Raw genomic sequence first — 27817 nt, 5'->3', positions numbered from 1 at the left:
CCACCCACCTTTCCCTCTCAGTCTCTCAGACCACCCACCTTTCCCTTTCGGCCTCTCAGACCACCCACCTTTCCCTTTCAGCCTCTCAGACCACCCACTTTTCCCTCTCAGACCACCCACCTTTCCCTTTCAGCCTCTCAGACCACCCACTTTTCCCTCTCAGACCACCCACCTTTCCCTCTCAGACCACCCACCTTTCCCTCTCAGACCACCCACCTTTCCCTCTCAGACCACCTTTCCCTCTCAGACCACCCACCTTTCCCTCTCAGACCACCCACCTTTCCGACCACCCACCTTTCCCTCTCAGACCACCCACCTTTCCCTTTCGGCTGGAGACAATCCCTCATCATCAAAGAGAAAAGCGGAGGAATCCACAGAGCCTGTGGAGCGTTTGTAGCCACGGATGCGTGCTGTGTATTCAGGGTCTTTGAGGGGGAGGAGGCCAGAGTCTGGGCCCTGGCCGTACCGTGACTGCCACTCGTACCTGCACACCACACAGTGAATGTCTCTTGAGGAACAATTATAAAGTACAAAGATTCACGTGAACATTCAATGGATATGTTATTCATAATATCTACTAGAAAATGGTATTCATACATGGAACTTGTGGAAAATCATGGTGTCTGTTTGAAACACTTTTCTGATGCACAAAAATGTTGCTCAAATGTTTCTTGTATATGGACACACCTGTGTGAAGTCAAGTGAAATCAATACCGATTGATAAATATGTTGTATATTTGCCTGAAACATGTGTGCTTGTACATATAAGCTTGACAGATGTGTTTTCACAACAAAAATATGAGTAAGAAAAAAGAAAGTATGTTTATGTCAGCATAGAAACACAGAAATCACACTTCTGTGAGTCTGAATGGTAGCTGCACAACATGTAACAACAACAACAACAACAAAGTTTGCATAATTTTTCTGCAATGATAATTATGTACTCTGACATTTGTCCCACCTCGTAAGCAACCTGATAACTTATTGTGAGCATGGATCTAACAAAGAAGTAGTATGCACACCAACTGTGTTTTATCTGTATATTACCACTGAAGTATGAAGCACTGTGTATGGAGGGAGAAATTTTAGACAACTGAAAACCATTATTGTAATGCATCATCCATCTCCCACTGAAAGTTTAAAATAAACCAAATCAGAACTCAGAAGCACTCTTTAAGGCATAGGAAAAAACAAAAAAAAAACCAACAGAAATGCCCAGACATTACAATTATTATCATTATGAAGCTTCAGGAAGATTTTCCATTCAAACTCTGCTGCTGTCAGTGGCACATACCATGACTCAGAATCCAGGAACTCTCCGTACGCCTCAATGTCGGGGAAGGAGACAGCGCCAGTAGTGGGATCTACAGCAGGACGGAGACCTTTCTCCGACACCTCTCCGCCTGTCAGCTGTCTCTGCAGTGTGCGCAGGTAGGCCACTGTCCTGGCTGCTGTGGACTGGCGCTGTGGGACAGTGGGGATGGTCGTGTTTTAGTCAGGATGGAGCTGGTTGTGAGCGATCGTGGCTATGTTCATGAGCAGGCACTGATGTGTATACAATGTACACACACACACACACACACACACACACACACACACACACACATACACACAACAAACACACACACACATACATTTAAACACACACACACACAGAGGGGCACACACACATGCACACAAACACACATACATCACACATACACACATTTACACACACACATGTGCAAACACACACACACACACACACACACACACACATGCTTCCCCCCTCCCATTCAAAGATCCTAACTATGGTGTATTACTGTGACAAAAATAACATAATTCCGTCAGCTCAAACTGGATTCCGGAAAGGAAGATCTACAATTGATCATCTGACCCGTCTCACTACCCAAATTAAAAAACAGTTTTCTAAGCGAAAAAGTATCCTTGCGTCCTTCTTCGATCTTACTAAAGCTTATGACCGAGTGTGGCATAGCAGACTGTTATTTAAGCTGAAACAAATTGGTCTGTCGGGTCATGTTTATGACTATGTTAAATCCTTTTTAAGTGGGAGATATATAGTGGCAAAAGTGGGAGTAACTTTATCAACCTCTAGGCCTATAAACATGGGAATCCCGCAGGGTTCCATTATTTCTCCATTGTTGTTCAACATTATGCTTTATGATTTACATACATGTTTTTCATCATCTACCAAGCTGGCTCAATATGCTGATGATATTGCTATATGGATTCAGACATCCTTGAGGAAAAGGACAAGCCTACATTACATAAATTATGTACAGAAACATTTTCAGGGTGAACTCGATAGACTGAGTAGCTATATGCAATCTAATGGTTTTGAGTTTTCTGTAGAAAAAACACATTTGATCCTCTTTAATAATGGTTATAATCCCAGCAAACTACCACGGTTTTTTTTAGGAGGACGTGAAATATTTTTCAAGTCGGAAATCAAATTTCTTGGGATCCTGTTTACTTCAAAACTAAACTGGAAGAAACACATTGATTCAATGGTGACTAAAGCAGTTAAAAGTTTAAATTTCTTAAAAATTGTAAGTCACTCTCCTTGGGGACAAGACTCCAAAATTCTTTTACATTTAGCGACATCTCTCGTAAGATCAAGATTGACCTACGGTCAAGAAATTTTCTTTTCTGCCCCGCCGACGTTCCTAAAGAAGCTGCGAATAATTGACAGTAAAGCTGTGAAACTGGCTTTAGGGGTACCTGTGCATACTAAGACCTCAGAAGCCTATAAGCTTGCGGGTATTCTACCACTAGATGAAATCAGAAAATTAAGTTCTGCTAAATATATTGTGAGATGTACAGCAGTGGATGATTTTGAGGAATTAAATATTAGGTCTGATATTGATTTTCCAAAAAATGCACAAAATAATTCAAATCTACAAACCATTCGCACATATGTGTCAGATATTTTAAATTCTTCAGACATTAATTTGCATGATATGGCACCTCGTGTTCTGGTGCCACCTGTCCCTCCCTGGGAGTTAACAAAAGCAAACGTCAACATATGTGCTTCTGACACAACAAAAGGAGAATCTCCACATATAATAGCAGCATCTGTCAGAATTGAATTAGAAGAAAATTTTGATTATCATTTAAAAGTTTACACTGATGGCTCGGTCCTGGATGATAGCAGTGCAGGATCTGCTTTTGTCATTCCTGACCTAAAAACAGAAAAATCATATTATTTAGGTAAGGGACATTCAATTTTTACAGCTGAATTGGTGGCCATCCTTATGGCTTTAAATCATCTTGTTGATATACCAATCATAATAAGTAATATCCTATTTTGTGTTGATTCTCAATCTGTCTTAAAAGGTTTGCTCCTTTTTGAGAATAATCAAAGAGAAGATTTATTTTTTGAAATTAGGTATTTATTGCACTCCCTATTTGTGAAGGGTACAAATGTTGATTTTTGTTGGATACCATCCCACACTGGATTCCGTTATAACGACCAAGCAGATAGGGCAGCAAAAAGGGGAGCAAAAAATCATATAGATAGTATAAAAGTATATTGCCCATTGTCATACAAGGAAATAAGCAATATACTAGAAAGAGACTTTTATAGGTGCTTGAATTCAAGTCTAAAACCTCGTCAGTTGACTCTCTCAGACTTTGGTCCGATTCGCAGACCAATTCTGAGCTTAGCTCTCAGACTATTATCAAATTCATTACGGACCAAGTATTGTTCTAATGTCAAGTGTATATGCTTTAATAACCTGACAATTGAGCATATAATTTTTCACTGTAGCTTGATGAAGCCTTTTGTACACGAAAGTGTGTCTTCACAAGTGACTGAGAACGTTGATGTTTTTGACTTTTTGCATTCATTATCAGTTGTTTCGCTTGTCAGTTTAACGACTTCTCTTTTACGAAGTCCTTTAAGTAATTTCCTGTAACTGTATTTAGAGGGTTTTTTTTGTTTGTTTGTTTGTTTTGTTTTTCTTTCAAATTTCACCCACATTTTTACCCTCATTTGCCCAGTTTCCCCAAACCCTTCATTCATCCACATCTCCCACCCCTTCTAACAGATAATACTCAGATGTATTCATAAATACTTTTACAAAATGTCTTCAATCACCGATATGTGTGACGGGACATTAAACAAAAATTCCTTCCTCCTTCCTAACTATGGACTCACATCAAATCAAACTTTCCAGACATAAAAAAAGAAGAGACTTTTCCACCCAACATTTTCCTGCCTCGTCTACAGACCATACACTAGTCAACAACAAAACAGGACAGACACAGACACAGAATACTTAATTGTCTCAACAAGAGAAGTTCATGATGATGATGATGATGCTGTAAATTGTTCCTCAACGGGCGCAATAGCCGAGTGGTTAAAGCGTTGGACTGTCAATCTGAGGGTCCTGGGTTCGAATCACGGTGATGGCGCCTGGTGGGTAAAGGGTGGAGATTTTTACGATCTCCCAGGTCAACATATGTGCAGACCTGCTAGTGCCTGAACCCCCTTCGTGTGTATATGCAAGCAGAAGATCAAATACGCACGTTAAAGATCCTGTAATCTATGTCAGCGTTCGGTGGGTTATGGAAACAAGAACATACCCAGCATGTACACCCCCGAAAACAGAGTATGGCTGCCTACATGGCGGGGTAAAAATGGTCATACACGTAAAAGCCCACTCGTGTGCATACGAGTGAACGCAGAAGAAGAAGAAGTTCCTCACCTGTTTCTTGTCCCTGTCCTGGAAGGCCTTGATGGGAGCCACGTCAATGCTGGCTCCACCGTCTGTCTTCTTCAGCCAGGGATGGGCCAGGCACTCGTCCACTGTTGGCCGGTCACTGGAAACATCACATTCATGATACCCATTACATATATATATATATATATTTATGATAGAGTCTCCTGTCGGACTGACAGATGAGTAGGCAGGCAGGCTTATCTGTCGGTGTGTGTCCTCATATGGGAGAAGAGGCCAATTCTGGATGCGCAGCACTTCCCACTGGTGTTGCAATGGAAAAACGTCTCCAGGAGTTGAGCCCTGCTTCCTTCGCTCACGCTTCTCCTTAATGGCCAGCATTCTCTTGTTTTCAAAGCATCCTCCAGCAAGAGCAGTCAAGGGCATCAGTTTCCCATGAAGCGATGTCTATGTCACAGGCTTTGAGGTTTGTCTTCAAGGTGTCCTTGAAGCGCTTGCAGGGTCTTCCAAGTTCACAGTGGCCTTCCTTCAGCTGGCCATACAAAAGCATCTTGGGGATCCTGCTGTCGCCTGACCAGCACATGTGACTTTTTTTGTGAAGAGGAGTTGTGCAGTCCCTTCCCCACTCTCTCGCCTACTGACGCTCACAGTCCCACAGGTGCAGATACTGCCACGTGTAGAACAGCCTCGGCAGGTGCAGGTTTTTTCTTTGGAGTTCCGTCTCCTAGAGGACTTCCAGCCAAGAATAAGAGCTTCCCCTGCCCTTTGGTCATCCTCTTCCACCTTCACAGCCGTTGGGAAAGGTTTCCTCCTCCGTCTGGTCCGTCGTTGGGAGACTTCACATGCAGCAGGTAGTACTGGGTTACATGGTACCAGCAGCAAGGGCTATGCCCCTGACCTGATATATATATATATATATATATATATATATATATATATATATATATACCTTAGAAAAAGAATACTAAGAATATCACCCCTCCCCCCTCAACCCCCCCCCCCCCCAAAAACAACAAAAAAAACCCAGAAAAAAACAAGGCCATGATTGCAGGATGTGAAATAAATGAACAACAGAATATGAAACAAGATGTTCATGAGATGTGATTGTAGAAACTGATAACATGAACTGTGACATTTATGACACAGCATTGTAATATACAGATAAACCAATAATTATAAAACAAGAAGTCTGTTAAATGTAAACCATTTACAGAGACAGACATACATATAAGGAATGAAATACACACACGCACACACAGACACACAAACACACACACACACAAGAGCACAGGCACACACACAGGCACCAACTTACTCTGGGTCCTTCTTGAGGATTTGGGAGATGAAGTCTTTGGCGTCTTTGGACACGGTGGAGAAGGGCTTGCAGACATCGAAGTTCCAGTCACAGGCCTGGGTCTTCTTCAGGCTGTCGGCCACACTGTCCGCCTGGAAGGGGGACTGACCACCAAGGCTGCACAGGGAGGATGTGTGAATACAGTTACTGTTATCATTATCATTGTTATGATCATCGTTATTATTAGTGACACTAGCCACTTCATTATGGCATCTGGTTCTCTTTATTATTATAGCTGTGTGATGTGCTAGGTCATACTTTTTTTTCTTGTTCTTTAAATTTCATTTCTCTGTGTTGTATTATTATTATTATTATCATTATTATTATTATCATGATTATTATTATTATTAATATCATCATCATTATCATTATTATTATTATCATTATTATTATCTAACAACACTAGCCACTTTTCCATGGCATCTGGTTCTCTTTATTCATTACAGCTGAGTGATGTACTTGATTCTTCAAATTTTTTGCAGCTGTTTTTTTATTTTTTATATCTCTGTGCATTTCTTATTTTGACTGTATGTACATATATATACATGTGTATGAGCAAGAAGAAGGGAGTAAAGGTATGAGTGTGTGTGTGTGTGTGTGTGTGTGTGTACATGTGTGCATTAAGTGTGTAAATGTGTCATTGTGCATGGGAGAATTAGTGTGTGTGTTGTGTTGTGTTGTGTTGTGTTGTGTGCGTGTGCGTGTTTGTGCTTCCACACACATGAGAATGTGTACGACAGAGAGACGGAGACAGACAGACAGACAGACAGAGAGACAGACAGAAAGAGAGATAGAGACAGACTCTCTAGCTCTTTAATGACGGGGCCAATGTGCCAATGTCAAGTGGGTGGGTGGGTGGGGAGGGGGTGGGGGCCTAGGGGGCGGGGCAGGGTACAGAAGTAGATACCAATGATTGGCAGTACATGAACGTCAAGTGTGGAGGTGTGGATGGGGAAGCGGGCAAGGATGTATAACCCCACAACACGATGGAGAGACAGAGACAGACATTTAAAAAGAAAAAAGCAACAGACGCTACTCACAGGATGTAGGCCAGCACACCAACGCCCCACACATCGGAGGCGGTGGAGATGGGTTTGACGTCCAGGGCCTCAGGTGAGGTGAAGCCAGGTGTGCCGTGGTTGAGGAAGGTGTCCTGGGTGGGGGGCAGTCTCCGGGCCAGCCCAAAGTCAATCAGCTTGGCACTGTCCAGCGTGTCCCCAGACAGCAGCAGGTTGGACGGCTGACACACACACACACACACACCGGACATGTACAGCTGGTTGTTTATTGGTTGTAGACAGGTGGGTTACCTAGAGAGGTGGGTTACAGGTAGGTTATCTAGAGATGTGGGTTACCTATAGAGGTGGGTTATCTAGAGAGGTGGGTTACAGGTGGGTTGGGTTACTTAGAGAAGTGGGCTATGCAGAGAGGTGGGTTATCTAGAGAGGTGTGTTATCTAGAGAGGTGGGTTACCTAGATATGGGTTATCTGGAGAGGTGGGCTACATAGAGAGGTGGGTTACAGGTGGGTTATCTAGAGAGGTGGGCTATGTAGAGTGGTGGTTTACAGGTGGGTTATCTAGAGAGGTGGGTTACCTAGAGAGGTGGGTTGTCTAGAGAGGTGGGCTACGCAGAGAGGTGGGTTATCTAGAGAGGTGGGTTACAGGTGGGTTATCTAGAGAGGTGGGCTATGTAGAGTGGTGGTTTACAGGTGGGTTATCTAGAGAGGTGGGTTACCTAGAGAGGTGGGTTATCTAGAGAGGTGGGTTACAGGTGGGTTACCTGGACAGGTGGGTTATCCAGACAAGTAGGCTACTAAGAGAGGTGTTTACCAAAAGAGATGGGTTACTTAGAGAGGAGGATTAAAAGTGGGTTACCTACATAGGAAGATTAGAGGTGGGTTACCTAGAGAGATGGGTTACAGGTGGGTTACCTAATGGTTGTACAATTGATGACCTATGGCACATACAGTTGGCGATAACAATTTTGTGTTTTTGACACTTCATCTCAGAATAGAAAGTTAGGAAAACTGATATTTTCCAGGTATATTTCTCACTTACCCTTGGGGCTATTTTCTAAATTATTTCATTTGTTTTAATTTTTGGTATTTAAACATATCTAAGTATTTTTTCCTAAATAAGTTTGATGCTCTGTACATTCAGCTCATGAGAGTAACAGCCCTTCTTGTCCAGAAAGTTCAAAATGAAAGTGAAGAATACATAACCAGAACCTTGCCATCCTGGTGACTATTTGCTGGTGGTATGGACTTTCCTCTTGGTCACCTTACAGCTATTTTCTCACCGACAGTGGCTGCTTTTCTGTTGGGGGCACCATGGCAGAACTGACTGGGCATGGACTTCTGATCCAGGGTTCACCAGTGATCAAAACTAAAGGTCCCATTTCGGCAGGTGTGTCATGTCCTTGGGAAAGTCACTAGTTGGGGGAGATTAAGATGGCAGATGGAGAAGATAGGGCTCTGCCTTCCTGTGCCAAGCCCCAGACACACTGGATGTGAATTCACTGCTCTGATGACCCTAACCTTCTTAACTTTCACTTACTTTATATTACTCTCAACATGTGATTCCAGCAGGGAGAACATTTCAACTCACATGAAAATGGAAGTTTTACCTCAGTTTCTTGATTGGTTACTGATGGTTTTCAAACCAAGGGCAAATCCAAGGATTTCACCACTTTCACCACTCTTGTGGGCTGCTTGTCTGGCATTCGACACCAGTGTGGATCAATATTATCAGAGAGAAAAAAAAGCAAAGACAGTTGCTCACCTTGATGTCCATATGCACAATACCATGGGAGTGGACGTGCTGCAACGTTTCCAGCAGCTGTTTGACAACACCTGCTGCCTTGCCCTCCGTCCACTGGCCTTGATTGACCACTCTGTCCAACAACTCCCCTCCTCCAAGGCTGACCAAGGTCAAGGTCTGCTAATGCGTTGTCTCACCATTCTTAGCATGCTGTTTTTAAAGGTTTTTGGTCACTGAGAAGTGCTTGTGATGGAAAGAGCCAGAGTGCTGTGCAAATTACTGGACACATTCTGCTCAGGATGGGTGACCATTTTGTGTTAATTGTGGAGAAAATGCGCACAATCCATTTTTCATGCCATGCTCATTTATAAAGATTGATGAAGGAAGGCTATAGATGATTATGAAGCTCTAAGTAACTGCAATGATCTGAAAAGGATTATGGTACACTTTGGTAAATGCAGAGAATCAGAAGGTTTCATAACAGTTCAGAATGACATGCACTCATTTTGCAATATGCAAGGAAATGTTGTAATGTTTTATTCAGCCATTCTTAAGCTGATCAAAGCAGGTACATGGAACCAAAGCAATACTGGGCAAGTTATGGTTAGTCTGGAATTTGTGTGTGTGTGTGTGTGTGTGTGTGTGTGTGTGTGTGTGTGTGTGTGTGTGTGTGCATGCGTGCATGTGTGTGTGAGCTCACTTGTATCCATATGTATGTGTGTGTGTATGTGTCCATGCATGCATGGTGTGTGTGTGTGTGTGTGTGTGTGTGTCTGTCTGTGTATGTTTCCCTCAAGATGGCATCCAGGTCAACAATGTCCATGCTGTTGGTCCTGCATCTGTTGTTATTGTGTGAGAACTCCTGTCCTGGGCACACAGACACTCCCACTGCAGTCCCTTGCTTTTCAACAAGCACAGGAAACTGCTTCAGTCAGCCTATGTATATGTATGCATGCATGCATGATATCACACAGACACACACACACACACAAACATACACACAGACACACACATACACACACGTACAGAGGAAAGTTTTCTCCAATTTCCTCTCCACTGACAGCTCTCAGGTGAGAAAAAAAAGCTGGATTTCAATGCTAAGCATCTTTGTTTCAAAGATGACAGGAACTAAGTGGATGAAAACTGAAGAGAACAGTTCTTATATTTCTTGTTCACTTCAATTTTTCACTGTAAGTATTCAGTTCACTTTTCTAATTGTGAACTGCGTATCTTTTTTTCCCCCTTTTTTCAGATCTTCAGTTCTGTTCAGACCAATCTAATATTTTGTTGATTTCCAGATATTTAGATCTTCAAATCCTTGATTTGTACAAACATGTTTTCCATCCCAAATTATTATACTTAGAAAGAAAAGAATTATAAGCAAGCACCAGGAAAATAAACAGATTGAATAACAGATCATGCTGTAAAAATTTACCGCATTTTTTCATAATACAATATTCAATCATATATTGCTTTTTTTTTGCTTTTTTTTTTTTTAACTTCCGAAGGTTTCTACATTTTCCCAAGTTACTAAAGCACTTTTATATTTACCAAAGCAGGCCAACAGATGACCACCTTATATTCACTTGCACACATACGGTTAGTATATTACTTTAGCATTACCATGAAACAACATTAGCCAAACTGTTATAATATTATTCAGGTGTTCATCATACATGCAATACAACTCGAACAAAAATGTCTTCTTTTTTTTAAATGAGAAAACTTGTAAATTATCATCATGCATGATATTCAATAGGACATGCAAACTTGCAAAACAACCATTTAAAAAGAGCATTTCCAAAAGCGCATCTCCATGCAAAACATTTTTACCGCAACACACAAACTGCATGAAATGTTCCCAATCCACCAGCCAAAAGAGATCAGCATTCCAGTTAAGAGACCAGCGTCCACGCAATTCACTCCACACATTATCGTCACCAGCATCACAACATGCAGATGTCACTCTCCGGTGAGGATACAGTTCAGTAACGATGATGAGTTGCCGAGGAGTTTCATAGGCATCGTGGACAGGCACAATGTTCTTGTGGTTCTGTCTGCGTAGATTGTCCAGCTCAGAGCGGAAGAACTCTTTGTCAACAGCATCACGCACTTGGATGAACTTGGCTGCAAACTCTTTGCCGCTGTTTTTCTCGATGACTCTCCTGACACGTCCATGCCGGCCCCTGTGACACAGACAGGTATCGGTCATTGTGAATATTTACTTATTCTGATATCTATGCATCAGCTTGTGTATCTGTTGACTGATTCATTAATTATTGTTAATTTCTAAAAGAATTATTCCTATACAAAACTGGATGTTGAAATGGAGATGTTGCTTTTTTTTTTTCAAATTTCACATCATATCCACTATTAAAGTTATTGAGCATGCATATACACAGATTCATTTTTTCTTCATTCTTCTCAAACAAATATGCATAAACAAATATAAACTTCAAATGTACACACAATTGGCATTACACACACACACACACACACACACACACACACACACACAAACACACACACACTCTGAAAGACAATACACTGTTCTGCTAGCATGCACATTTAAAATCTCATAAGCAGACAAAAAAGCCATGAACATGCCTCCAATGACTGACCTTCCAATTTCCTCCAAGACATAGTAGTTGTCTTCCAGGCTGGCATCCTTATAGCTGGGTAATAAACCACTGACAGCGTCATCTGAAACACAGCAGTCCCAGACATCGTAATATACCTGTGTCATGTTCTTCTTCTGCGTTCGTGGGCTGCAACTCCCACGTTCACTCATATGTACACGAGTGGGCCTTTACGTGTATGACCGTTTTTACCCCGCCATGTAGGCAGCCATACTCCGTTTTGGGGGGTCCTGTGTCATGTTCAAATCAAAGAAGCCTGCATCAACACAATGGAAAGGCATACACGTTTTTAGTCCCCCACAGAAATCAGTTTTCCTTCTTGGAAATACTGCAGAAGTTTGTTCTCTTGTTCCCTTTCCTTGCAGTTTATGCATATGTAGGAACATGAAAACTGTGAGATGAATTTTGACACCAGAGCAATGCTTGGGTGCTGAGCTCAATATTTAAAACAGAAAACTAAGGTTTTACCTATGTAATAGAAAAATAAACATACAAATAAAAATAAGGTATGTTTGGAAACGTCTAAGGTGAATTGCATTTAAAAAAAATCTGACAAAAACAATAAAACAAAAATACTCGTAGATAAAAGACCTCAGTATCAAATAACAAACAATCAAATCATCACAACTAAAAAGTATTTTACACCAGCCAGTTTTACTGTAGTGTTTGACGCATTCAACATTCCAAGAATATATGTTAGCTTTAATTAGTGACACAACTGTATGTAAACTATACACAAAACTGATGACATACAGGTAACTTTGAACACATGAACATTCCTCTTCCTCACTGACTCTGCTGGTTCTAAATATCTTTTTTTTTCCATTTTCTTATATCCATCTTTGTAATGTTTGTCCTCCCGTGAAAAGCAGGCACTATTCTTTCATAAGTAAAGAAACAACAATTTTGACATTTTAACACCACCACACATTAATCACATGATATAGATCTATGGTGACACATTTGTCAAAACATTCTCTTTATTTCTAAACCACACACAGTACACCACATTTCCAAGACTGACAACCACCTGCACAGCTACTTCTTACCCGTGCACACAACGACACACTACTTACCTTCCACGTTGACTCTGCTGGTGCTGAAGATCTTGCCGGCCACGTTCTCTGCCACACACATGTAGCTGCCGGAGTCAGCGGGGATGGCGTTGTTGATGGTCATGGTCCAGCGATCAGGCTGCTGGGGGTCCCTGGTGGCCACCAGGCGCGAGGTGTCCGTCATGGGGCGCCAGTCCTTCATGAAGCGCACGCTGGGGTAGGGGATGCCATCCACGGAGCAGGAGAGCACGCCCTGTCCTCGCTCCACCACCGTTATGTCACGCAACGGCTCGATGAACGTTGGGGGGTCTGAAATATTGATGAATTGTAATTGTATTATTTTTCTATCATTATTACGTATTATTATCATTATTGTTGTTACTACTACTACTATTACTATTATTACTATTATTATTATCATTATTATTATTCCTATTATCATTAGTATTGTTATTACAATCATTATTATCATTATTATTATCATTTCATTCATATCATTATTTTTAATCAATATCATTTTTGCAGTCCAATAGTTCTGTCTGCTAATATTCCCACTTCTCTCTTTGCACCACTTCTCCCTCTCCCTTTCTCTCACTCACTCACTCACTCTCTCACTCACTCTCTCTCTCACACACACACACACCACACACACACACACCACACACACACACACACACACACACAACACAACACACAAAACACACACACACGCACACATGCATGCATGCACGCACGCATGCACGCACGTATGTACACGCATGCATTTATGCACACACAGAGATAAAAACATATACATACATACACACTGACAGAAATTAATAACTGATTCATATGAACTCGCGTTAATTCTTAAGTTGTCATAAAAAATTTTTTAAAATCCAAATGAACTTGCTTTCTTGATAAAGCTAAAAACAAAAATGAAATCAGGTCATGGTAAAAAATGGTTTAAAATCAAAGGTACCTTAAGATGTTTTTACCTTAAGATGTTCTTATCATCTTAAGGGTCTTAAGGTAAAAACATCTTAAGGCACCTTTGATTTTAAACCATTTTTTTACCATGTTTACACCAGACCTTCAGTCCGTATGGGTCTCACCTGCCACATCTATCTTGACGGTTTTCTCGGCAGTGCCCAGCTCGTTCTCCGCCACACACCTGTAGTCTCCAATGTCATCCCAGCCCATATTGAGGAACTCCAGGAACACTTGGCCTGACAACCACGCACACACCACACCATGCAGCTTACACAGCTACCCAACATCATTCTGGATGTACTGTTTGACTGTTCAGCATTGAATATCACACAGTTTGACTGATCAGCATTGAATATCACACAGTTTGACTGATCAGCATTGAATATCACACTATTTGACTGATCAGCATTGAATATCACACTGTTTGACTGATCAGCATTGAATATCACACTGTTTGATTGATCAGCATTGGCAAACATCACGCTGTTTGACTGATCAGTATGGGCATATATCACGCTGTTTGACTGATCAGTATGGGCATATATCATGCTGTTTGACTGATCAGTATTGACAAATATCATACTGTTTGACTGATCAGTATTGGCAAATATCACACTGTTTGACTGATCAGCATTGGCAAATATCACAATGTTTGATCAGCACTGGCAATTATCACACTGTTTGATCAGCATAGGCAAATATCACACTGTTTGATCAGCATTGGTAAATATCACACTGTTTGACTGATGAGCATTGGCAAATATCACACTGTTTGACTGATGAGCATTGGTAAATATCACACTGTTTGACTGATGAGCATTGGCAAATATCATAGCCAGTGCACCACACTTGTGAGTCACACACGAACCAGCAAGAACTAAATATGTATAACCCATCTGTCATCAGATACAACAGACCTCCACCTTTGAAGGAGACTTCCATATTGTATATATGTCTATCATAGTTACAAGTGATTTGATGAAGACAGTGAATTTTAAAAAGTGTTGAACTGCAGTGCAAAAACATTACACTCACCCAAAACTTATGGCCTATGTTTCACAGAATCGTGACAGTGAGTTGTTGCATTGTGACTTTTCGTTGTCTGTGTCAGACATAACAAACATCTGATGTGTAAACTTTACACACTCCCAACCTTTCTCCACCACTGTGTAATAATGGATGACTGAAAAAAGGTGAAATCTGGAAGTGCATGCACCACAAACACAGGCGTCTATCCTTGACTGAGTTGATTAAGTTTTATATGAAAGAGCTTATTATGCAGTCCTTGGAAATTTTAGAGTTTTTTGTGTTTCTTTTTTTTCTTTTTTTTTTTTTACATTCATCAACAATCATTTCTCTTGTTAAATTAATGTCTTCCCCAATACAAAGTCCATTCAATAATTTTCTTTAACTGTACTTCTATTCCTTTCAAAGTTTATAATTGATTCATCTCTTCATCTGTACTGTTTCCTCCAACTCACCGGGCAACTCTCCCCCTTCCTCTCCTACCTTTTCATTTATTTCTTCTTCACTCGTGGGCTGCAACTCCCATGTTCACTTGTATGTACACAAGTGGGCCTTTACATGCATGACCATTTTTACCCCACCATGTTGGCAGCCATACTCCATTTTCGGGGGTGTGCATGCTGGGTATGTTCTTGTTTCCATAACCCACCGAACGCTGACATGGATTACAGGATCTTTAACGTGCATATTTGATCTTCTGTGTGCGTCAACACACAAAGGGGGATCAGGCACTAGCAGGTCTGCACATCTGTTGACCTGAAGGATCGGAAAAAATCTCCACCCTTTACCCACCAGGTGCCGTTACCGAGATTCAAACCCAGGACCCTCAGATTGAAAGTCCAACGCTTTAACCACTCGGCTATTACGCCCGTCTTTCATTTATCTATTTGCAATGAACACATTCTAATATAAAACTGAATACTTTACACAGATGTCTGCAATCACCATTATACATGACAGGACACTGAACAGAATGTCTTCCTTGCCCCTGTCCCTTCCCTTCACTGACAAAACATTCAGTCCCCCCCCCCTCACCCCCTCCCCTTTTACCTGTGGGAGTGATATAGGTGTCATAGCGGTCTCCCAGCTCCAGCTTCTTGCCCTGGTGGTACCAGGTGACCTCGGGAGGGGGGTAGCCCCGCAGCTGCAGGGAGATGGTCATCGGGTGGGACTCCACCCCGTACTGCACCGCTTCCTCTGCCAGGCTGGAGAACTGAGGTGCCTGGGCTGTACATGTAGAAAATAAGGTCAGCAAGAAGGCTGATAACAGTAGTAGCTGTATAAACTATTAATACCATGAAAACAAACGCACATGCGCATGCACACACACATGCACACACATACACACACACATACCCCACACACACCAACACACACATACACACATACATGCACACACACACACACTTACATCCACACACACATGCGCGCACACACATCTTGTACAGTACCACTTTAGGTGGAAAGATGTAAAATTGAGGACTACAACTACTACCACACACACACACACACACACACACACACACACAAACACCCCCTGCCCCCACACACAAACAAACAAACAAACACATGCAAAAACACCCCCTCTCCACACAAACACACTACGCATCATCCCCTCATACAAACACATACACACACACACACACACACACAAAGAAACACACACATACACAAACACCCCTTCCTCCCCATACACACTTATACAACCCCCCATCCCCTCACACAGACACATCTACACACAAACACACACATACACAAACACCCCCCTCCCCACACCCACACCCATCCTGTCACACACACACATCCCCCCCTCCACACACACACACACACAGTACCCACACACATACACCCCCCCACACACCCCCACACACACATACAATACCCACACACCCACAACCATCCCGTCACACACACACACACAGCCCTCCACACACACCCCCACACCCACAACACACTCCTCACGAGAGTCTTCCGGTGTCATGCCAGGCAGGGTGTCCAGGTCGTCCCCATCCCTCCTGCTGCTGCGACTGAGGCGCGACTCGGACCGGCGGTCCAGACTGGTCCTGGACAGACTGCGCCGCTGTTCGGATCCCATGCGGTCCATGCTGCGACGGTCCAGCGAGCGCCGCTCCACCGAGCTGCCCCGCCTCTGTGGGGTGGTGGCCTTCTTCTTGGGCCGCTCCAGCGTGGCCGGCAGGGTGGGCTCGCTGGTGCCGTGGTCGTTGTGGGCGCGCACCCGGAACATGTAGTCCTGCTCAGGGTCCAGCCCCGTCACCTGGAGGTGAGAAACCACGTGTGCTGTATTGTTGTTGTGTGTGACCACCAGGTGTGTAGTAGGTGTGCTGTATTATTGTGTGTGACCAGATGTGGTGCATTGTGTCTTACCAGGTGTGCGGTATCATGAGTAACCAGGTTGTGTGGTATTGTGTGTGTACCCAGGTGTGCAGTGTTGTGTGAGTAACCACCAGGTGTGCAGTTTTGTGTGAAACCAGGTGTGCAATATTGTGTGTGACTGCTAGGTGTTCAGTGTTGTGTGTAACCAGGTGTGCAGTATTGTGAGTAACCACCAGGTGTGCAGTGTTGTGTGTGACCGGGTGTGCAGTATTGTGTGTGTTACCACCAGGTGTGCAGTGTTGTGTGTGACCAGGTGTGCAGTAATGTGTGTGTTACCACCAGGTGTGCAGTATTGTGTGTGATACCACCAGGTGTGCAGTGTTGTGTGTGACCAGGTGTGCAGTATTGTGTGTAACCACCAGCTGTTCAGTGTTGTGTGTGACCAGGTGTGCAGTATTGTGTGTGTTACCACCAGGTGTGCAGTGTTGTGTGTTACCACCAGGTGTGCAGTGTTGTGTGTGACCAGGTGTGCAGTATTGTGTGTGTTACCACCAGGTGTGCAGTGTTGTGTGTTACCACCAGGTGTGCAGTGTTGTGTGTGACCAGGTGTGCAGTATTGTGTGTGTTACCACCAGGTGTGCAGTGTTGTGTGTGACCAGGTGTGCAGTATTGTGTGTGTTACCACCAGGTGTGCAGTGTTGTGTGTGACCAGGTGTGCAGTATTGTGTGTGTTACCACCAGGTGTGCAGTGTTGTGTGTGACCAGGTGTGCAGTATTGTGTGTGTTACCACCAGGTGTGCAGTGTTGTGTGAAACCAGGTGTGCAGTATTGTGTGTAACCACCAGGTGTGCAGTATTGTGTGTGACCAGGTGTGCAATATTGTGTGTGACTGCTAGGTGTGCAGTGTTGTGTGTGACCAGGTGTGCAGTATTGTGTGTGTTACCACCAGGTGTGCAGTATTGTGTGTGACCAGGTGTGCAGTATTGTGTGTGATACCACCAGGTGTGCAGTATTGTGTGTTACCACCAGGTGTGCAGTGTTGTGTGTGACCAGGTGTGCAGTATTGTGTGTTACCACCAGGTGTGCAGTGTTGTGTGTGACCAGGTGTGCAGTATTGTGTGTTACCACCAGGTGTGCAGTGTTGTGTGTGACCAGGTGTGCAGTATTGTGTGTGATACCACCAGGTGTGCAGTGTTGTGTGTGACCAGGTGTGCAGTATTGTGTGTTACCACCAGGTGTGCAGTGTTGTGTGTGACCAGGTGTGCAGTATTGTGTGTGTTACCACCAGGTGTGCAGTGTTGTGTGTAACCAGGTGTGCAGTATTGTGTGTGTTACCACCACATGTATATATATATAAACCATATTAAGATGTCAACCTAGAGGCAAACCCCATCTTTACAATCAATAATCACAGTAGTAGACAACAACAACAGAAACCCTTCAAAAATAATTCAGAGTAAATCATACATACATGATACATGAAATCATGATGACTAACGTTGCAGTAAGAGGCAGACTAAAAGAATCCTGGTAAAAGTCAACTCGCATGGGATAAAAGAGGCGACGTATCGAGCCACAGGCTCTTCCTCAGGCAAATGAAAATGAAAATGACTGACCTTGTACGTTGTGTCTGCAACATTCTCGGCCAGGTTGGCCCACAGACGGCTGGGGGCATCTCTGTACTCGATGATGTAGTCCAGCTTCGTGTTCTTCAGGTACGCAGGTAGGCGGGCGGCCGGCCACGACAGGGTCAGGCTCGTTTCTGTGGCGTTGGTGATGGTCGGGCGACCAGCTGGCACTCGGGGAGGGACTGCAACCAACATCACCTGCTTGAGGTGTGTGTGTGTGTGTGTGTGTGTGTGTGTGTTGTGTGTGTTGTGTGTGTGTGTGTGTGTTGTGTTGTGTTGTGTTGTGTGTGTTGTGTGTGGTGTGGTGTGGTGTGGTGTGGTGTGGTGTGTGGTGTGGTGTGGTGTTGTGTTGTGTTGTGTTGTGTGTGTGTGTGTGTGTGTGTGTGTTGTGTGTGTGTTGTGTGTGTATGTGTGTGTGTGTTTTTCCACATCAGACAGCTTGTTAGTTTGTACAATTGTTCCAAAGTTATCCTAAATAAGCAAACTGGTATACTCCTTATGTGTGCACACTAGCACTGTTGGATCTTACAACAGAAATGTCAGTCCCTTTTATGTTCTATTTTTTTCCCCATCTGCAATGAAGCTTTTCTTTCTTAATTCTCCCTCTCATCTTCCCTCACTCACTCACCCTCTCCTCTCCTCTCCCTTCTGTTTGGCATTCCATTTAAGCAGCACAGTGATATCAATGAACACAAGGTAAGACAATGAACATGCCAGGCAGTCACCTGCAGCCTCCACCCTCAGGAAGTCAACACTAACTGCAGACAGCCATCCTCTGATTCTGCCACTCAAAATCTTACCCCCCCCCCCCCCCACACACACCCCCCCTTTTTTTTTTACTCTGCAGAATCAATGGTGTAGTTCACTATTCTGAACTTCAATTTCTTATCTCAGAATACTTCTCTGGATATGGGAAAAAGGAATCATTCTCATCCCAAGAAAAGAATATTAGCTCATAACACAACAAACAGAATCATCAATTCTGATGGTACAAAATATTTTACTGGAATCATTCTCATCCCAAGAAAAGAATGTTAGCTCATAACACAACAAACAGAATCATCGATTCTGATGGTACAAAATATTTTACTGTAATATAATCACAATGTTGCAAATATATCATTCCATAAGGCTGACCTCCAGAGGTGATGGAGTCAATGAAAGAACCTCTTCTGGTGGTCAGATCGTAATCGGTCAGCGATAGTCTCTCCACAGACTGAGATCTGGTTCTTGGGGCTGTGGCTGTCAAAGTTAACATTCACAACAACGAATCAACACACACAATAGTAAGAAATGCAACCATCGCGAGTATGCTTCATACAAAAGTTCAAGTAAACAGAAATAAATCACCAACACACACACACACACACACACACACACACACACTGACAACTGAGCATATAATTTTTCACTGTAGCTTGATGAAGCCTTTTGTACACGAAAGTGTGTCTTCACAAGTGACTGAGAACGTTGATGTTTTTGACTTTTTGCATTCATTATCAGTTGTTTCGCTTGTCAGTTTAACGACTTCTCTTTTACGAAGTCCTTTAAATAATTTCCTGTAACTGTTTTAGAGGGTTTTTTTTGTTTGTTTTGTTTTTCTTCCAAATTTCACCCACATTTTTACCCTCATTTGCCCAGTTTCCCCCAACCCTCCATTCATCCACATCTCCCACCCCTTCTAACCGATAATACTCAGATGTATTCATAAATACTTTAACAAAATGTCTTCAATCACCGATATGTGTGACGGGACATTAAACAAAAAATTCCTTCCTCCTACACACACACACACAAATAAAGTGGGTATGGAACCCACATTTTGTTTTTTCCTTTATGACAAACTTGACAAAAGCAAGCATCATTAAAAAAAAACACACCAAAAAAACCTTCCTTAAGATGTAAATGGTCACAACAATAACATTAACCAAAAAAATACAAATTTGGGGTTGAGAAGGGGGAGAAAAGAAAAGGATGGTGGGAGATGGACATAAATAATAAATATAACAGACAAATGAGAGCATACACACGTACGTTTTGTTCTGCTGAACTCAGCCGGCAACGTGGGGTCACTGGATCCAAACTCGCTCTCTGCCCGGACACGGAACAGGTATGGGCGTGTTGGCTCCAGTCCCCTGACCTGCGAGTGAGGAACAGGGAACTGAAATACTACTCTGCCCGACACAGTAAGCAGCCCTTAGCCCACCCTACAGCTGTGCTCATGACCTGTCCCTTTACACACACACACATACACACACACACACACTCTTACACACACACACACACACACACACACACACACACACACACACACACACACACTACCTGATAGGAGGTGTCATCCAACTTGCTGGCAACAGGGGCCCAGGCGGTGCCGGACGGATCCTTCATCTCCACAACGTAGGTGATGGGAGCCTTGCGAGCGTACGCAGGGATCCGTGCTGGGTGCCATGACAGCCTCAGGGAGTCGTCGGCCACTGGGGTCATGCGAGGAGAGTCGATGGGCAGTCGTGGTGGCACCAGTGGTGGAACTGTGTTAAAAAACCCCCAAAGAATTGAGCAACATAAAATGTACTGCTTTGTGACTTAGGATAAAAGATTGCAAAATATTAAATGACATAACATGTATTGCTCAGTGACTTAGGATGACAGATTATATATGATTAAATGATATATAATTCATTGCTCATTGACTTAGGATGAATGACTATATTACAAGTTATATATATCAACTGAACATATACTTGAAGGAACTTTTATGAAAAATATTATGTTATGGTCAAGCCATGTTATTTCAGTCTTGAACTGACCATTGTACTAAAACATATTAATGCCTCTTTATATTTTGAAAGCAAATTTGATATATTAAAAATACAAAGTTATCTTTTTAACTAAGAGAAAACATGGTTCCATGCATAACTCTATGATTTTACACACACACACACACACACACACACACACGCACGCACACACACACACACAAATGGATGTAACCAATCTTTCTTTCCTCAATGTATTAGCTTTCAAAATGTGACTGAAAAGAAACCAAACCTGTCACACCAGTGCCTGCTACAAAATGTGCATGTGTGTGTATAAACAGAACAAAAGTACTAACCTGCTGGACTGATTGTTTCCCAGTCAATATCTGGCTCCTCATAGTTGAGTTCTGAAAGAATATGTACACTGATTATTTGCTTAATTTACCCGGGACCCCCAAATCACACAAGCAAGGAGTCAACCAGGTACTAAATACAAGCAAGGAAACTGGAGTGCATGCTCTCATCAGTATGTTTGTAACACATTGATTGGGGAGAGACAGACACATAGAGATGGAGAGAGACTGTGTCTGTGTTGTATAAAGGAAAAGGAAAGTATGGGGATCCTCAAATTTCATGTGTCAAGGATCTAGATTAAGCTTACTGTCCAAAAGCAAAATGAGTAAACTGGTCTTTTATTTCATTTGAACACAGCCTGTGCTTTCAGTTTAAACAAAAACCAGTTCCAAGCCCCACAAATCATCCTCAGCACTTGATTAAAGTCATGTTTCAAGATTTAATTTCATTGCTGATGACATGAATTTGTTTTTAATGTGCACAGGCATTCAAAAATAAAATTAAGCATAGCTGATATCATAAATCGTGAATACACAGTCTGCCTTTACGGCAAAGAAAAAAAAAAGACTCATTCAAAATCCATGGTTATTTCCCTCCAGGTGCAGTTTGTCATGACCTCTTCTGTTTTCAACAGGCTATGGGCAGGTGATGTAGCACATTCCAATGAATCCAAATGAAAAAATACTCCATCATAGACTTCCAAATGGATACATGCTGAGATGGCAGGCAGATAGACAGACTGATGACAATGGACTGTAATAGACTCACATTCTTTACATCAGTGAGTATGATAAAAAAACAACAATAAAAAAACCCAACAGAAATGCCATGCTGTCAAAACATAAATGCATAAATACATGCATTTGTATGAATGCATATGTGTGTGTATGTATGTGCGCGCGTCTGTGTATGTGTGTTTGCGTGTGCCTAGGTGTGCATATATGTGGAGGGTAGCTGCTGTGTACATGTGCATCTTAAAATGCATGTATGCACTGTGTATTTGTGTGTGTGTGTGTGTGTGTGTGTGTGTGTGTGTGTGTTTAGTTTGTTGGTCACATTTTGGTGTGTGTACGTTACATTGATATAATGTGTCATGTAAACAAGTGTTTTTGTAAAGCACCTAGAGCAGATTTTTGGATAGTGTGCAATAGAAGTATCCATCATTATCATTACTATCATTGAAACACCACCAACACCGCCACCACACACTCACTCACCAAGGGGCCTGTGCAGGAAGACGGGCAAGGTGGCCTCGCTCCAGCCAAAGTCGTTGACGGCCCTGACCCGGAAGGCGTAGTCCAGCATAGGGTCAAGGCCGCCGATGTCGCAGCCCAGGCCCGTGATGTTGGAGGCTCGCTCCACCCAGTTGAAGGTTCCGTCCTGCCGCACCTCCACCCGGTATGTGGTGGGCGACAGCTGGCTTGTGGAGGCCGGCACGCGGGCGGTGTTCCACGACAGGTGCACTGTAGTCGGGTTGACGCTGTACATGTCCGGCTTCTCGATGTGCATCCTGGGGGGTACTGTTGGGGGGGATAGGGGGGAAAGAGAGCGGAGAGTTGGTGAGGAATTTACATTTGTGTGTGTTGTGTGTGTGTTGTGTTGTGTTGTGTTGTGTTGTGTGTGTGTGTGTGTGTTGTGTTGTGTTGTGCGTGTGTTGTGTGTGTGTGTGTGTGTGTGTGTGTGTGTGTGTGTGTGTGTGTGTACAATCACTGGTACGGATTGGGATATAAAACAAAATTCCAACTTATGTTTGTGTTGTTTAGAGCAAGGATGCCATACAATTCTGAAAGCATATATATCTTTTATCATTCTGTAGTCTGGATTAATAATAGGACTTTTGTTTCATGCTTTTGTGAGTGAGTGTGTGTGTGTGTGTGTGTGTGTGTGTGTGTGTGTGTGTGCGCGTGTGTGCGTGCGTGCATGCGTGCGCATGCGTGCATGCACATGTCTGTGTGTGTGCAAGTGTGAGAATATATAAATGTATGTGTGTGTAAGTGTGTGTTGTGTGTTGAAAGTACTGATCTCTATTTGAAACAGACACAGGAACGGGCAAGCCACATGAAAACAAAAGCTGTGACAAGGAAACACACACAAGGGTTCCTGCGCTGACCTTTGACGATCAGCGTGTTGATGTAGGGCCTGTTGGGCAGGGAGTAGTCCTCCGCCATGGGAACAAACTCACGTCCTGGTGTGCTCTGGTAGGCCCTCACTGAAATCACCAGTGTGTCTGTCTGATGTCAGTCATCAATTAACATTTCTCCTCTTGTATGCATCTATACACAAACCTTTTTTTTTTTAAACCTGACATTAAAAGAATCTATATGTATCTAAAAAATATACATCAAAAGATATATATATATATATATATGTAAAAAAAAAAATCAGATATCATAGCTTTCTTTTAAAAAATAAAGACAGATATGGTGGGTGAATTATGTTTGGAATCAAGTCTGACAGAAAAAAAATTGCAGAAAGTTTCTAGCACACATAAAAGAATCTATATGTATCTAAAAAATATTCATCAAAAGATATATATATATATGTAAAAAAAAAAAAAAATCAGATATCATAGCTTTCTTAAAAAAAAAAAAATATATGGTGGGTGAATTATGTTTGGAATCAAGTCTGACAGAAAAAAAATTGCAGAAAGTTTCTAGTACACATAAAAGAATCTATATATATCTAAAAAATATATATCAAAAGATATATATATATATATATATATGTAAAAAAAATCAGATATCATAGCTTTCTTTAAAAAAAAAAGAAGAAAAAAAAGACAGATATGGTGGGTGAATTATGTTTGGAATCAAGTCTGACAGAAAAAAAATTGCAGAAAGTTTCTAGTACACATAATTGTTTTGAAAAAAAAAGGTTTGCTTATGAACTGGACCACCATACCATGAGGTTTACTCATGTGCACAACTGTCACTGCCTGTTATATACTATACTGAGTTTTGCTTGTGGAAAAAAACTGCCAACTTAAAAAACAACAACAACAGTTGAAGCTTGTACTTTTCTAACATCAGGTACATATCTCATTGATACATTAAATATTTACAGTTTTTTTAACACCTTGTTCCAAGCTGAATCGTAGCACCTAACATCTGTCTGATATAACCAGATTCTCAGATTTTGATTTGAAAATTTGTAATGCTACTTCAACATTATGTATATAGATATTACAAAGACCAGAAGAAAAAAAAATCAACAGAAGAACATAAGTACAATTCCATACTACTGGTAATGAAAACCACTGTTATATAAATCCAGAACACAAGTAAATAAACTGAAACCAAATCCATATATAATAAAAACAACAACAACAACAAAAAGAAAGAAAGAAAGGAAAAAAGACAGAAAGAGAACAGCCAGTTCAGATTCCACTCACGGTGGAGCGGGTAGAAAGGCACGGACATGCTGGGCTCACTCAGCTCCCCGGCCGGGGACCTGGCCCTGACCCGGAACATGTAGGTCTTGCGGGGGCTGAGGTCGGCGACGGTGAACTCGCTGCCCCTCACGTCCCTGCTCAGCGTCTGCCAGTCCCGCTGCGGGGTTTCCCGGACCTCCACCTGGTACAGGTTGGAGGAGGGGGACGTGTAGTGTGGCAGGTACACCGGCTTCCAGCGGATGCGGGCAGAGTAGGGAGGGACGTTGTGGTCGTCCACAGTCACGTAGCTGATGGGCACTCCTGTCCTCTCTGTTTGTGAAGAGAGAAGTGAAATGAGAATCCTGTCCTCTCTGTTCGTGAAGACAGAAGTGAAATGAGAATCCTGTCCTCTCTGTTCGTGAAGACAGAAGTGAAATGACAATCCTGTCCTCTCTGTTCATGAAGAGAGAAGTGAAATGAGAATCCTGTCCTCTCTGTTCGTGAAGAGAGAAGTGAAATGACAATCCTGTCCTCTCTGTTTGTGAAGAGAGAAGTGAAATGACAATCCTGTCCTCTCTGTTTGTGAAGAGAGAAGTGAAATGACAATCCTGCCCTCTCTGTTCATGAAGAGAGAAGTGAATGAAGAGAATGAAGAGAAGTGGAGTTAAAAGAGAAGTGAATGAGATCAATCTTTGAACTGCTGACATAACACTTCATACAGGATATGAACATGAAATCATTATGGCATGGATTTAAAAAAAAAAAAAAAAAAAAAGTTTTCAAGATCAAGGTTATAACAGGAAATATCTTGCACTTGTTTACATGTATCACCAAAAGTATTAAAAGAAACCTCACATATTAGTTTAACTGTCTTCTTTCTCTTTATCAAAGATCATAGAAGTGACAGCTAGGGTGGGGGTGGCACAGTTTGCTTTCATTTTGAATTCTACAGCAGTTCCATGAACTGGACCATTCTTGTTCACACATATGAACTTGGTTGTGGAGGTAAAGACTGTCTGTATGTTGTTCACAACATGCTGTCACTTGTAAGTCAAACCTTAGTGTTTTAAAAATCATTTTAATCAGTCAGGACTATGCACTCACCACTGTACTGTTTGAGCTATACCTTCATTGCATCACAACTATTTTGATTCCACTCATAATATTCTACCTTCTTAAAGACATGTAATATGGTATAAAAGTCTGACACCATTGCATTAAAACAGACTGCAACTCAGCGGAGGCAAAGGCACTGGATAGGGGACCAAGGAGGATTCTTGTTGGCAGCCTATACCCCAGGAGGGGTGAAAGGCCTAAGTACCGTAAGTAAGTGAGCAAGTCAATAAGAAAGCAACAGGATCATACAACTTACCCTATCACTGCCTCACTCACCAGGACGCCTGTAGAGCGGGACAGGCACAGAGGCGGTGGTCACACCGGACGGCATCTCTCCCCGCACACGGAACATGTAGTCCTCTGAGGGCTGCAGCCCTTTGATCCTGTAGCTGGTGTCAGTGATGCCGCGGGCCACTGGCTCCCAGTCATAGGACGGCAGCCGCTGGGCCTCAATCATGAAGGACAGAGGCTCATCTTCACTGTCAAAGGCTGGGACATCCACTCGCTTCCAGCGCAGACTGACGGCGTCATCAGCCACGTCGGTCAGCTCTGGGAACTCCAGGGGCGTTCGGGGTATCACTGCACAGGGTATTGAGATGATAGACTGTGTTCATGTCAGAGTTTTGAGCCTGTATCAGACAATACGTTATCAGTCTTTGATTTTTAATAATAATTTCTTTTCATGTTTACTTTTAGTACTAATCCTGACCTAAATTCATATTCAGAAAACTGGTGACAGTGTAACAAGGTTCTGTGCACATAGTTATCAGAATATTTTCCTGGAACAATGAATTGCAATAGAAGAATAGGATTTGAAATGCAGCAAACACACACACACACACCCAACACATTCACCCACCCATCCACCCACACCTGACACCCCAACCCACCTGGCCTCCTGTACAGGTAGGCAGCGTTGGAAGGAGATGACGTTCCGGAATCCGTCACGGCGCTGACGCGGAAAGCGTAATCCATGTTGGGTCGCAGACCGGTGACCTCGTGGCTCCACTTGGAGGTCTGGGAAAGCACATTGGTCCAGGATCCGTACGGCATTTCCCTCATCTCCAGCTTGTACCTTCTGCTGGGTTCCGTGCGTCCCAGGGAGGGGTAGTGGACCGGGTGCCAGGACACCATCACCGAGTCTGGTTCCACCTCCGACAGGATGGGTCGCTCCACCGGCACTGAGGGTGGAGCTGTGGAGATATGGGATAGTGATCAAATACTGTGGTGTGGTGTGGTGTGGTGTGGTGTGGTGTGGTGTGTGTGTGTGTGTGTGTGTGTGTTGTGTGTGAGTGTTGTGTGTGTGAGTGTTGTGTGTGTGTGGTGTGTGTGTGTGGTGTGTGTGTGTGTGTGTGTGTGTGTGTTGTGTGTGTGTGTGTGTGTGGTGTGTGTGTGTGTGTGTGTTTGTGTGTGAGTGTTGTGTGTTGTGTGTGTGTGGGGTGTGTGGTGTGTGTGTGTGGGGGTGTGTGTGGTGTGTGGGATGTGTGTGTGTGTGTGTGGGGTGCGTGTGTTTGTGTGTGTGTGTGTGTGTTGTGTGTTGTGTGTGTGTGAGTGTGTGTGTGTGTGTGTTTGTGTGTGTGTGTGTGTGGTGTGTTTGTGTGCATGCATGCACATGTGTACATATATGTGTGCATGCATGCATGTATGAGTGTGTGCATGTGTAAATGATTGCATTTCAGCATGCATCCATGTAAGCTTGTGTGTTAATATGGTCTGTATGGTCTGTGTGTGTATTTTATATAGAATGCTCCCTCCCCCCACCCCCAC

At 42.9% G+C, this 27817-nt stretch overlaps 1 protein-coding gene across 5 annotated transcripts in view; it reads right to left on the bottom strand.

Moving 5' to 3' along the window:
- Window positions 1–27817, bottom strand: part of LOC143292788 (uncharacterized) — a 159787-nt gene that overhangs the window by 16361 nt on the left and 115609 nt on the right. For all 5 annotated transcript variants that reach the window (XM_076603361.1, XM_076603363.1, XM_076603364.1 and 2 more), the window contains 22 exons: window positions 26941–27243; window positions 26327–26629; window positions 24956–25264; window positions 23675–23773; window positions 22782–23084; window positions 21567–21617; window positions 20777–20982; window positions 20486–20591; window positions 19589–19693; window positions 18440–18633; window positions 16452–16764; window positions 15540–15716; window positions 13586–13699; window positions 12513–12800; window positions 11419–11500; window positions 10780–10983; window positions 8819–8957; window positions 7077–7276; window positions 5998–6153; window positions 4710–4824; window positions 1295–1464; window positions 317–484 (listed from right to left, as the gene is read on the bottom strand). In XM_076603361.1, the coding sequence (XP_076459476.1) occupies window positions 317–484; window positions 1295–1464; window positions 4710–4824; window positions 5998–6153; window positions 7077–7276; window positions 8819–8957; window positions 10780–10983; window positions 11419–11500; window positions 12513–12800; window positions 13586–13699; window positions 15540–15716; window positions 16452–16764; window positions 18440–18633; window positions 19589–19693; window positions 20486–20591; window positions 20777–20982; window positions 21567–21617; window positions 22782–23084; window positions 23675–23773; window positions 24956–25264; window positions 26327–26629; window positions 26941–27243 (4105 nt within the window). The remainder of the gene's footprint in view (window positions 1–316; window positions 485–1294; window positions 1465–4709; window positions 4825–5997; window positions 6154–7076; window positions 7277–8818; window positions 8958–10779; window positions 10984–11418; window positions 11501–12512; window positions 12801–13585; window positions 13700–15539; window positions 15717–16451; window positions 16765–18439; window positions 18634–19588; window positions 19694–20485; window positions 20592–20776; window positions 20983–21566; window positions 21618–22781; window positions 23085–23674; window positions 23774–24955; window positions 25265–26326; window positions 26630–26940; window positions 27244–27817) is intronic.

Source organism: Babylonia areolata, chromosome 18 (assembly GCF_041734735.1).
Source record: "Babylonia areolata isolate BAREFJ2019XMU chromosome 18, ASM4173473v1, whole genome shotgun sequence".
Lineage (NCBI taxonomy): Eukaryota > Metazoa > Mollusca > Gastropoda > Neogastropoda > Buccinidae > Babylonia > Babylonia areolata.
Note: the sequence above shows the minus strand (reverse complement) of the source record. Positions and strands in the feature narration are given on the sequence as shown.